The sequence below is a fragment of the Doryrhamphus excisus genome, chromosome 15 (assembly GCF_030265055.1).
Source record: "Doryrhamphus excisus isolate RoL2022-K1 chromosome 15, RoL_Dexc_1.0, whole genome shotgun sequence".
Classification (NCBI taxonomy): domain Eukaryota; kingdom Metazoa; phylum Chordata; class Actinopteri; order Syngnathiformes; family Syngnathidae; genus Doryrhamphus; species Doryrhamphus excisus.
In genome coordinates, this window is record NC_080480.1 from 6533751 (window position 1) to 6547200 (window position 13450).

The 13450-nt window shown below is 42.1% G+C and overlaps 1 protein-coding gene across 1 annotated transcript; it reads right to left on the reverse strand.

Annotated features, from left to right (window-relative positions):
• Positions 1–2360: 2360 nt before the first annotated feature.
• Positions 2361–9742, reverse strand: hoxb9a (homeobox B9a). Its single transcript, XM_058049230.1, has 2 exons — positions 9058–9742; positions 2361–3284 (listed from the first exon to the last, which is right to left on the reverse strand). The coding sequence occupies exons 1-2, from the start codon at positions 9629–9631 to the stop codon at positions 3049–3051; spliced, it is 810 nt and encodes a 269-aa protein (XP_057905213.1). The 5' UTR covers positions 9632–9742; the 3' UTR covers positions 2361–3048.
• Positions 9743–13450: the final 3708 nt, after the last annotated feature.

The following is a 13450-nucleotide window of genomic DNA, read 5'->3' on the forward strand; positions in this document are numbered from 1 at the left end:
TAAGTATATCGACCTAGCGGAAGAGGAAAGGAGAAAAAGCAGAGGGCAAAATCATATCAAATATGTGAAAATGTTATTTAAAGCCACGAGAAAAGAAATACAAGAATAAAATCAGATGAGTACTGTAAGTACTGTAGTACTGTAAGAATAAAAACTTTATTGACAATTGAGACATGACTTGGTTTACCATCACTTTCAACAAACGTGAGCTCAAATGACTCAAGTCATTGTCAAAGTACCAACATTTCCATGTTGTACAGCAAGTATGTGTATTTGAGTATTATCATCATTAGGCAGTACTTACTGCTAGTACTGTAGATACATTTCTTTCTCGTATTTCTTCATTGTAGGCCAGGAAGAAGGAAAGAACTCTCACCTTTCATACAAATCCAACATTAGAGAAACCAGGGACACAAAACGTTTCTTTGAATATCATAATACATAAATATAATCCTATAATATGGTATAGAAATAATATAAACACTTAATTTTGTGTAATTTTGTGGTTTATAAACGGTATAGATATTATTGTTTTATTTGATATATTGTAATTTACTATGTAGCTTTTCTTGTATAATGTTTTATGTGTATATGAAACGTCCATTACACCCTGTATGTACATATAAATTGTATATACAGTATAATAAATGTTGACATCCCTCCTTCAATCATTCCTTTGAAAGCATTATCCTCTACAAAGCATGCTAATGTAAACATTTTCAACCTGGAATAGAAATACACATGGAGAGTGTGTGTGTGTGTATCAGACATGAGGCGAGTGGTAAAGGGTGGTGTGTAGTTTATGGTCCATCTATCAAAGTGTCCCATTTAAATGCGATGCCACTTGAAATATCATAAAAGAAGATGACCTTCCAACATGGCCTTTCTCATCAGCGCTCGGATCAATAAAGCCAGCGTGTGCTGAACATGTAGCGCCGGCAGGAGTGACATTTCCATCACACACAACATACGCAGAGAATGGAGACACATTTTGTCAAGTACATTTTACAATGTACAGCACATTGTACTGTCAAGTACTCCATTGTTATGTTATGTTAGGTTATTAGCTTATGCTTTCAATTTCCTCTACTTGCATAGCAGATTGCATATATTAGCTTATCCTGTACGTAGCGTGTATGAAAATAGAGCCCATTCTTTTTTAAATGAATATTTATATATTTACTGTAAAATGTCCTATAATAGGGGGTGTCCCCATAGTCCACACACACATGCAAACATATATAAAGTATATTATACCATACATATACATGTCAATAAATCAACAAAATTGTTTTTTCATATAGTTATTCATTTTATTACATGATTTTTCTAGTTGTATAGCAGACTGTTGGGACACCCACCCAACCCCACCCTACATAAGACTGGACACTAGAAAGAATATTGGAATGTAAGCTGAAGTGAAAACGAGATAAGAAACAGCGAAACGGAGATCTTTCCCAACCGCAGGAAGTGTGCTTCTGTTGTGGAGTTCATCTGATGACACATTAAAGCGGAGCATTATTCCGACTAATCCCAAGAAGGTACCTTTTTATCACCGTACGCCACCTTGCTGATGCTAATGGAAATCCTGCAGCGAGATAGACACCCGTGGAAGCGCTAGTAAGTGTCTGGCTTTTATTAACGACCACGGGAAAACCACCTTTCACTTCCTCCGTGCGTCTATTGCCGCAGTAAATACACATTAAAGACCGCTCCAACGCACTTCGCTCAGCCCCGATAGCAGGCATCACAATGAGAAGATGTCTATGAGGATGGTGGCGTGCCATCACTTTCCTTCCAATTACTTCCACCATTGCTTAGAGCCCAGACTTAACTCTTTAAAACCGGTTGCTATGGTAACTGACAGAGGTAGGACAACGTCGGTGTTCAGTCATTCTCGAATATTTCATTCCAAGTCTTTAATCCCAAAAGTCGAGTCAGTCTCAAGTCAAGTCTCACTCCAGACACATACTGAAAATTTCAAATATTTTTCATCAGACTAAAGTCCCAGCCAAGGCCAGAGTCACTGAAGTCAAGTCAATTTGCAAGTCATTGATGATATTGTCAAGTCAAGTCCAAACTCATCCAACCTGTGCCTGGAGTCTGACTCAGTATGGATGTATCTGATATTGTATTTGTTGGCTAAAAGTTCAGTCAAGACTGAAGCACCGACGGCATCATTGTGGTATCATTCCTCAGTATCAATATTGGATCAATACTATCTGGATAGTTTTCATCAATACGCTTTATTGATATTGTATATGTTTTTCAAAGTCAGGGAATACTTTGTATACAAACCAATCAGAGTCTGTGCTTTTCTTTGTACTACTGACTAGGAATGGCTACCGAATTGGGTACTTTCATTGGTACTGAGGTACTTTAGAGGTAGCTGGCTTGCATAAGCACACATCAGTCACATCCGGCATCAAACAGGCTGAAGTTCGTTCGCACCAACAACCAAATTGTAGACTCAATTTACACAAGAAAAAAAACATGCGTAGAAATCTGTGACAATACAAACACTTGGATGTTTGCTTGTTCAATAAATGTTGACATTTTATTATGAGAGAAATGAACATTTATGAGCACATAACAAACACAAACCTAGCCAACATTGCTACCGTTTAGCCGTTCTGAGGTAGTGGGCATCGGTAGCGTATTGGTTGAAATGTGAAAGGTTTGATATTGATATCATGTTCAATTTGTTGACAAATAATAAATAATGAAAAACATGTTTAGTGTGTTATTCCGATTGTAGTCATAATTTACAAAATCACAAAAGCATTCAATGATCGTGAAACATTTCAAGTACAAAGTATCGCTATCAGTATCGGAAACGCCTGCCCTGTATTGGCTTAGTATCGGATTGATACCAAAATGTGTGGTATCGCATACTCCTACCAAGCAGATGTTTGGAGCAAAGTCTTCATCTGTTGGCTTCAATAGTCAAGTCACCAAACGATGCATGCTTCGACTTTAAGTCCCGTTGTTGTGTTGTTGTGTTGTGCTGTTGCTGTGTGGTTTTGTTGTGTTGTTATGGGATACAGCTTAATCCTTGGTCTGGTCCTTGCTCTGTTTCTTCATCTTCATCCTGCGGTTCTGGAACCAGATCTTCACCTGTCTCTCGGTCAGGTTGAGCGCCCGGGCCACCTCGTGGCGGCGGTCGCGTGTCAGGTACATGTTGAACAAGAACTCCTTCTCCAGCTCCAGCGTCTGATATTTGCTGTACGGGCACCTTTTCTTCCTGGAGGAGCGTGCGTGCAGCCAGTTGGTGGACGGGTCACCTGCAGGGGTGAACAAAGTTGATTACTTCTGTTATCATAATAATCCCAATCATAATCCTGCGTCCGTCTGCTGCAACCAAACTTGACGGTGTGTACAAATTGCATGAGAGGAGCCAGATGATGTGGATCAGGAATCTGGTCAGGATGCCCCACCCAGACACCTCCCTCGCTGGGGAGGTATTCGGGGCATGGCCGACCAAGAGGAGGCCTCAGGGATGACCCAGGACACGTTGGACAGACCATGTCTATCAACTGGCCTGGGTTCTCCTGGGATCCACCCTGAGGAGCTGGACAAAGCAGCTGAGAAGGAAGTCTGGGATTCTTCAAGCTGATCTCGGATACGCCGTAGAAGATGGATGGATGGATTATGGATGATCAAAAATCATTCGAATTTAGCAAATTTTGGGGAACAGAGAATTTATTGAGATAGTCTGAATGTCCTGAGAGCTGCACGGCGGTCGAGTGGTTAGCGTGCAGACCTCACAGCTCAATTCCACCCTCGGCCATCTCTGTGTGGAGTTTGCATGTTCTCCTCGGGTTGTCTCCGGGTACTCCGGTTTCCTCCCACATTCCAAAAACATGCTAGGTTAATTGGCGACTCCAAATTGTCCATAGGTATGAATGTGAGTGTGAATGTTGTTTGTCTATATGTGCCCTGTGATTGGCTGGCGACCAGTCCAGGGTGTACCCCGCCTCTCACCCGAAGACAGCTGGGATAGGCTCCAGCACCCCCCATGACCCTCGTGTGGAAAAGCAGTAGAAAATGAATGAATGAATGTCCTGAATGAGTAGGAATGTTTGGATTTTGGAATGATTTCCCTTGCAAGGGAAGACCGGCCCCAGTCTTCCAAACCAGACCCAAAGCGAAGAACTGGAATTGGAACACAACCCTTGCTGAAAAGGTGAACCTACTGTTCTCAACTTCCATGCGGTGCTGAGTAGATGTGTCAACCAAGACAGTTCTCCAACATCCAGATCTTTGAGGAATTGAGGGTGAAACTGAGGAATGACAGACATGCCAGTATTTTCTTTCCTTACCGTCCCAAAAATGGACCAAACCGTGACCTTTAAACGGAAACGTGAACACCACAACCCTGATGATGGTGTCCCGATCCACCCTGCACTTTTCCAAAGCAGAAATATCAAAGATACGACTTCGGAAATAAATTAGCCTCAACTTTGCAGTGGATGATTTCACCTGGCAACAAAAGTCCCCTTTCTCTGTCTTTCCTGTCGTAGTGGTTCCATGAAGAAGAAAATAACTGGCATATGTCCTACATGAGTTGGCAAGATTTTGTGGAGTAAAATATGAAAGCGTGAAGTCATGATGATCTCTTGTTCACTTTTCCCATCAGTCATGACTTAGTCTCCATCATCATCATCATCATCAGAAACACGTCCTTAGCAACCCCGTCAGTCTACTCCCTCCAAGAAAGGAACCGATTTCCTGCGCGGGGAAATGAGAGCGTGTGGGATGATGGATGGCAGGGGGGGGTACTTGGGTCACACGCTAAAGTGGCTGCTTTGCATTCCCTGCGTGTGTAATCACTTCTGCAACAATCCATTACTGTGCAGGCTGTTCTAGCACAAGAAGGATGGTTAAGCCTTCCAGGAGTTACCCAATCAGCCAATATCTATACATACATCTATACATAACAATGATAGATTGACTACAGTACAGAACTATAATAATCATGTGTGATATACCACTGATTTCTCTTCCGATCCGATACCGATACTGATATCGCTACTTTGGGTTGAATTGGAGTGGAAGTTCATCCGTTGGAGCCATCCCACATTCACAACATCCTGGCTATTAATTTTCCCATCTTTTCTATTATTAAATTTCCCATTTTGAATGTAACCATTTCGCCTCTCGCTCGAAGACAGCTGGGATAGGCTCCAGCAACCCCTGCGGGGCGGCACGATGGTCTAGTGGTTAGCGCGCAGACCTCACAGCTAGGAGACCAGGGTTCAATTCCACCCTCGCCCATGGAGTTTGCATGTTCTCCCCGTGCATGCGTGGGTTTTCTCCGGGTACTCCGGTTTCCTCCCACATTCCAAAAACATGCTAGGTTAATTGGTGACTCCAAATTGTCCATATGAATGTGAGTGTGAATGGTTGTTTGTCTATATGTGCCCTGTGATTGGCTGGCCACCAGTCCAGGGTGTACCCCGCCTCGTGCCCGGAGACAGCTAGGATGGGCTCCAGCAACCCCCGCGACCCTCCTGAGGAAAAAGCGGTAGAAAATGCATGAATGTAACCATTTCGAAAAACCACATCTCTCAAAATCCCCACTTTTCCTGTCATTCCATGTTTTCCACATTTCAAAGTAAATATATCAAGTAAACATAAACGTCACATCCAAATGAAAGAGCAATTGCGTGGCTGTGTCAAAGCAGCAGTAAGAACATGTCGTTCTTTTCACGTGCAATGATGATAGCAGGAAGATGTCTTCTATCTCCAAGGTGTTGTAAAAGGCTGTCATGTGACACGGACGGTAGGTAGCCTGTGGCTGTGCAACACTTCCATAGGTGAGCAATACGTCTCTTTTCCCGCGTGTCCGACATGATGCATGGAAACACGCAGCCAATCTGCTATTGGATTCATATCACATCCTCTCTTTCTACCTCCGCTTGCAATTTCCAGCTAATAGTTCCACAAATTGACCCCCCATATATCCCAAAGGCAGGTTATTACATTTCTCAGCGTCGTATTTTATCTCCCGGCTCCCCCCCCCCAGCCCCCCCGGCCCTGCTACGTATCGGCCAACCACCAGCACACCAATTAATGGGCTTGTTCAGCCCGCGTTATAACTTCATAAACTTCCCAGCTCATAATTTTCCCGCTCTGCCCGGGAGCGGCAGCACAAAGACTGAAGAGTAATCTTGTATTTCTTCTGGATGGCTGCCCGCCACCGCGACATCCACACAACATCAACACAATCTGTTGCAGGATGCTACATTTAATTGGCTTTTCTTGGAAACGCTTACATACTTTGTACATTTAGTGGACAAGACCACCTCAGCACAAACCCGCACCTTCACCAGATGGGGGCCGTCCACACGGAAAAGGGTCAAGTAGTTTATGAGTCAGTCTTTCATCCACACGGAAACGCTACTTTTTGAGAACAGATTGTGGGCATTCATTCATTTTCTACCGCTTATCCTCACGTTGCTGTTGCTGGAGCCTATCCCAGCTGTCTTCGGGCGAGAGAAGTGGGGTACACCCTGGATTAGTTGCCAGCCAATCACAGGGCACATATAGACAAACAACCATTCACACTCACATTCATACCTATGGACAATTTGGAGTCGCCAATTAACCTAGCATGTTTTTGGAATGTGGGAGGAAACTGGAGTACCCGGAGAAAGCCCACACATGCAAACTCCATACAGAGATGGACGAGAGTGGAATTGAACTTGTGTCTCCTAGCTGTGAGGCCTGCGTGCTAACCACTTGTCCGCCGTGCAGCCAAGTAGACAAGCAATATTTCCAAAAACAATGATGCAGATGTGATCCTTCCTTGTCATGACCATCCAAATGTTCAGATATCACTTTGGCTTATCCTCAAAGCTCACGAGGTGGAAACGTCATTCTTTTCAGATTTTCCCACTCAGGGAGCCATTTTCACGTCACCCAGAACACCGTTTCCACGTGGATGAAAGGCTGCCATCATGAAATACTTCAACCTTTTGACCTGAAAACATGTGCGTGTGGACATTCCCCTTGGATACACACGCCCACACCTTCTAGGAAGATCATGTCGTGATGTGCGCTCTGCTTGGTCTGCTGTCTGGTAGCAGCTCTGCAGAGGTATCTTCTGAGGATCTTCTGGTCTGATCAGCACCACCACTTCCTGTGGAAGATGGCTTCTACCTTTGTCAGCGTCGCACATTTACAACCTTTACTCTACTGTCCTCTTCTTAATTTGTACTTTGCTAGCTTCCTGCATGGTGACCTTTTTTCTTCTCGGGCACCCGTGCCATCACCCTTCACAGAGCGTTCAATTCCAAAACCGTCTGCTGGCAATTTCTGCTCACACGACAGGGGCGTTCCAAAAAAGCAGGATAATAAGCATCTTCTCCGGAATGTTCAACTATTCCACGCAGAAGCCACAAAGTTGACCTTAGACTGTCAGCCAGGAGACGATGACATAATGATATACGCTAAGTACACATGCTATATACAGTCAATATGGAAATAGTTGATATACAACAAAAAGGAAATAGACTCTAAGACACGCAATTTCGACAGCTTAAATCACTCATGGGAGAAGGGGGAGAATTTGGTGCATCATTCCTACAGGGAACATTTTTTTTCAATAATTCCAAAATCCTTTCCAACATGGAAAACAAGCCAAGTTCATTTTGTCAACTCATATCATGTAGTACATAAAACATACTCATAATACTCAGAATGGAAAATACATTTTAAAAATGAAAAATATGAATAAATAAATAAAAGCCTTTCCAATTTCGGGAAACATACCCAGGGGTTGTCACATGACTGTCACATGACCAGCACTCCTCAGGGTTTCCTCTGTTTGACTCAAACACAAACACTCAAGCTCTAACAAGGCCGGGATGGCCAAAGTCAAAAGCCAGACCAGCTTGTTTTTCCTTCAAGTAAATCAATTAAAACAAAGAAAAAAAGCAAATATGGGTCAAATGGAGCAAAAAGGCCAAATGGAAAAGCAGACATGTTGACGCAGATAACTAATAATAATATAATAATATAATCTTTTTACCTCAATAATCTTTTTAGTCAGAGGAATACAGATAAATATTAAAGCCTCGATGGAAAGTGTTAAAAAGTTGCATGAAATGAAATAATTTCCTATCCTCACAATTATTTCCTTATCATTCATAATAGTTAAAAAAAACAATAAATACATAAGTCAAGGTTGGAAAGTTGCTTTTTATGTTTTCATTCATTTTCTAGAAATCTAAAAGTCTCATTGGACTGTAAATCATTTACTTTCTTACTTTATTTCATAATGACCACCGTGTGTGTGTGTGTGTGTGTGTGTGTGTGTGTGTGTGTGTGTGTGTGTGTGTGTGTGTGTGTGAGAGAGAGAGAGAGGGTCATCTTGCTGCAGTTTGGGTGAAAAATAGCATTTGTAAATGTTTTTCTGTCTTCTGCATTTCTGTCCAGACTTTGTCTGTCCCAAATAGAGAAAAAGTGTATTATTAAAAATATATGTAAAGTGTATTATTATGGGTGTATTTTTGTGTCAATAATTCATCTTATTTCTATTTTTGCTGCTTGTGTTTTAAACTCTAATCTATTTTTATAATATGAGGCAGGCCAATAAAAAAATGAAAACAAAACAAGCTGCAGGCCACAAGCAGCCCCCAGGTCATATGTTGGACACCAATGTTTGATTTTAAAATTGATTATGATTGATAATGATTATAATAGAATATGATGTGATAATATACTGATGTATATTATGCATGATATCATATCCATGATTGAAAATGTAAATGTTTGTTGATAATGTATTGATCATTTTAAGGTGTGAATTATTGGTTTAAAAACGAATAAGGTTGAAATCCCTGTTTGCCAAAGTGTAGAAGAAAGTGAAGTAGAATGTGTACGTGAAGCGACGGCGTGCGTGAGACCGTGTGGAGTGAAAAAAGCGCTTTGGCATGAAGGAGTGTTATCAGCGGTGATAAAAGCCGAAGAGCTCTTTGTTCTTGTTTTATAGCAGCCTTCAAACTATTTACAATCCCTCTTTGTCTTCTACTTCCTGCCTTGAGAACTTACTTTGATCCAGACCTTCTTTGTCCTCGCTGCCTTCGCAAGTGTCCACATTGTCCCCGAAGCCCAGAGTGGGCATGGCGGCCGCCGGTGCCGCGGATCTGGACCCGGACTCCAGGACGTACGCGCCGCCGTCCACTTGCTGCCGTCCTCCGACTTTGGAGGGAGTTTCACCGCCGGGGTGGCCGAGCTGAGGTTCCAACTTGACTGCGTCGGGGCCGCGCGGCGGCGCGCAGTCCAGCCAGGAGCGGAGGTAGCGGGGGTCCGCGGAGGGGACGTGCTGGGCCGGGATGTACGGGTGGTACACAGCGGGGACACCGCTCACTCCGTGGTGATGCGGACTGAAGGGACTCCATGATGAGGAGAAAACGGGAGGCTTGGGCTGGAAGCTGCAGGACGGGTAGGAGTCCGGGAGCTCCGAGGTCGCCGCGGGGCACGGTTGCCTTCCGCCCGCCGCGGAGGCGCTGGATCCCGGGTACTGAACGCCGGGGAAGTGCGCTGCGGGGCTCGGGACTTCATCGCTCTCTGGACCTATGAGGGAGTCCACGTAATAGTTGCTGACAGTCCCAGAAACAGACATGGTTTGGCATTATCTGTCCACTGGAGGACAAGCAGAAGACAAACACCAAGAGAATTTCTCCTTCGCGCTTCTTCTTCTTCTTCTCATCTTCTTTGCGATGTCCTCCCTCTCTCCCCTCCACGCCCTCTCTCTCCTCCGTGTCCCCCTTCTTCCCTTCCCGCTGCTTCTTACCAACACTCGTGGACGATACGGCACGTGCTGGTATCATTATCACCCCATAGCAAGCCAACACTGTCACAGTATCGTTCATCATGATACCGATATCTTTTCAACCGTCCATTAACAGAGCCTTCTCATTCAAAACATCATCGCCATAAAACACAGAACGGCGTTTTTAAGCAAAAACATAACTTGTGAATGATTTCCAACAAATATAAACAAATATATCTATTTTATTGCCCTTTTATTACATTTATCAGAAAGCAACATTTTAGCTAACATTGCCACACTGCACCCACGTGAGCAAAACATTTTTGGTACCTAGTTGAGTCCTATCACTATTTGCATCAATCAATAAGTATAACTTATTCCATCAATCAATCAATATGACTTACAGAATTAAGACGATGATGTGGAACAGGAACATTAGTGTGATATCTCCCCGTAAACAAAAGCACAAGATGCTAACCTGTCCTTAGCAGGAAGTGGAGTCCACCACTGCTTCCCAATTGCGGCAATCATGATAAATGCTTCTCATTTATCATCATCTCTCAGCTTTTTATGTTGTTTTCACCTCTAAACTCACCTCACTGTTAAAATACTCGTAAAGGGTTTATATCTTTTTCACCACCTTGCTTCCTTTGCAGACAGGAAGTGAAGAAACCTAGCATAGATACAGAGCACAGTAGAGCATAGCCTATAATAGGAATTCAGTGAGTAATATACTGTTGTAGGTTTGTCATTGTACTTCAAATTGTTGAAGTTGTTGATTGTTGAAGTACAAATTGTTGAATTGTACTTGTTCGAATCTCATCCGTAATTCTTAGCCGTGGAGTATTAAGGATCACGTACTTCCTCTTTTTTAACATGCATGGTGAACTGTGCAAAGATAGCCACCACCAAAATAAAACACCAGTCCCTTTAATTACATACTAAAATAAAGTACATTCAGAGCCAATGGGGTATTCCCAACTTGACGAATACTGCAATATCAGCAAGAAAGTAAGAAGAAGACGACTATGGATTCCATATTACACTACAGTCACTGCTAATGTTTTCTTTAGAGTGGAATATTCCAGTGTTGTGTGCTAACGATTAGCATGTTCTCGTTTGACGGTGGCCTTATTGATCCTTAGGAAGGATTATTCGTGTCTTTTTTTTAAATATATGTATTTATATGGCTGGCCAAAATAGAAAGGAGCCACCCTTGGCCCCCAGGCCCCCAAGTGTGGCCCCGTGCCGGACCGTGGCCACCGCCGGCCTGGAGGATTTTCTTTCCCGGCACCGGAAATGCCCCTGACGTTGTTTTATCGTCACATTAAGAGTCATTTTTGTTAACGAGCGCATTAGTGTTCACGCGCACACGCACACTTCTACTATTTTTGAGAGGGCTTAAAAAGCGTCATAAAATGCTTCTGAGCTTTTATGGTGCTGATATATGGGCTGCCCGTGACGGTGCACCCTTATTTCTGCTGGGAACACGCCGACGCTTCACTCGGCGGCCAGGCTGCCGCCCCCTCCGCACCTCCACGGGGCCCGTGAAGCCCGGTGGAACCCCCTGTGGAAGACAAAAATCGGCAAGAACCCAGTCGGGATCGAAGGGATTTAGAAAGATGGGATCCATTTGATTCTGGACTTGCTGGCGTTGATCAAACTTTTGGACTGTAAGTCTTCATTTTTATTTTCCTTTTTCTTTCTTTCCTTCGGGTTGGCAGCTCCAAACAATAGTTTTTTTTATTACACATATGTATATTCTACATATGTGTATATTTATATATACACTGTACATATACTCTACTGTACACATAAGTAAATATATATTGATATAATCTACTTATATATTTAAATATATATTGATATAATCTACTTATATATCTATTTATATACTCTACATATACTCTACTGTACACATGTAAATACATATTGATATACTCTACATATATATATTTATGTCATCTATATCAATGTATTATGTAACATACACAGTATTTCTGAAAAAGTGAATATTTTATACAACGTTAAAAAATGCCTTATTTATGTATGAATGAACTACATATGTGTATAATAAATATCTTTTTGTATTTATGAGGATATCTATTTATTGACGAAATAATATTACATGATAAAATGATGATGATTTAAAAAACGTCATTGGTGAGTGTATGAATTGTGAAAGAACTTTAGCTCTATTATATGAATATATGTACAGTATAAGAGTATATTTATGTCGAGTATAATATGAGTATAGAATATGAGTATAATATGTACCGTATAGAGTATAATATGAGTATAATATGAGATGAAATGTGAGTAGAACGGTAGTGGAGGTGAGGTGAGAGATGGAAGAGAAGAAGATTTTGAGGAGCATCACGGCGTACTTTGGTGCCAACATTGACCTTTGACCTAGGATCCTGCAGCACTCCTGCATTTCTCAATGCTTTTATTTCCTCATTTTCTTCTCCTATAGTTTTTCCTTCATATTTATTATTATCATTAGCATTGTTATTATTGTTTGTATGCTTTATCAGATGGTCCTTGAACGCACCACAATGACATATGCAAAATGCATATACAATGACATTGCAATGTGTATATATATATTTTTTTTTTTGGGTGGGGGAGTGTAAGCGAGATATTGCAGTGTTGCATGTGTGTGTATTTTTTGTGTATATTTTAAGGATGCTTTCCAGTGGTTTTCCTGCTCTACTTGTGTTTTGGATGATGATGATGAAGATGATTTGAATAAAAAACACAAAAGAAGCAAACTGGTTTTGTTTTGTTTTTTTGTTATTTTCTTTTGTTTTTACTTCAACATCAGGGGACAATGTGAGGGGACATTGTTTCTTGGGGACGGGCATGTGTCGGCTAAGAAGGACCAATATATAACATATTTTTCTATATGAGATGGAAGCAACATCCAGCATGCAAGGGTGTCCAAGGTGCGGTCCATGGGCCATTTAAAGCACCTCTTCATCTACAAATCAGATGAAACAGTTCAATTGTTCTCTTTTGAAACTATTTCAATGAGTATTTGTATATCTGACCAGGAAAGTGCTTGTTTGTGTAATGGATAAAGTACTATACTAAGGTAGTACTCCCTCATTTCTTCTCATCCATTCATCTTCCATTGCCAAAAACAAATGAAAAAAATGAAAATATGATTATTATTTGAAATGCATGAGTTTATATTGATTTACCCATGATAAGCACCATAGACAATGGATGGATGGAGGATGCATGGATGGATGGATGATGAAAAACACGTTTGCAAGCTGTCATGATTTATGATTTATGGGGGGGGGGGTATGTGATGGGGTTTAGGGGAGGGCACGGGAGGAATACTTACAGAAGCAAGAATGTTTGAAAGGTCCTTAGCGTAGACAGAGGATGGTGTGCAGGCTACTTCAAAGCAACCAGAGCCATATTTCACCCTTGGAGAGGGTGGGAGTGGGGGGGGGGGTCATGCTTCAAACTTGGATGATATTTCTCATCATTCACACTCACCTTCCTCTGCTTATACGCACACTTTCATGTAGCGTTTCTTCCATGAACACGTGCAATGCACTACTCGGCCACGAGACGGCACTGTTGGTACACTTTCAGTTATCCAATCATGGATCAATACAACACTAGCCATCAAACCTTTTCATTAACTACACT

Excerpts from the sequence above, each read along its gene's own strand:
- hoxb9a (XM_058049230.1), bottom strand. The coding sequence starts at position 9,631 with ATGTCTGTTTCTGGGACTGTCAGCAACTATTACGTGGACTCCCTCATA. Across the intron at positions 3,285-9,057 it reads CAAAGAAGGTCTGGATCAAA|GTGACCCGTCCACCAACTGG; the intron begins GTAAGTTCTCAA and ends TCACCCCTGCAG.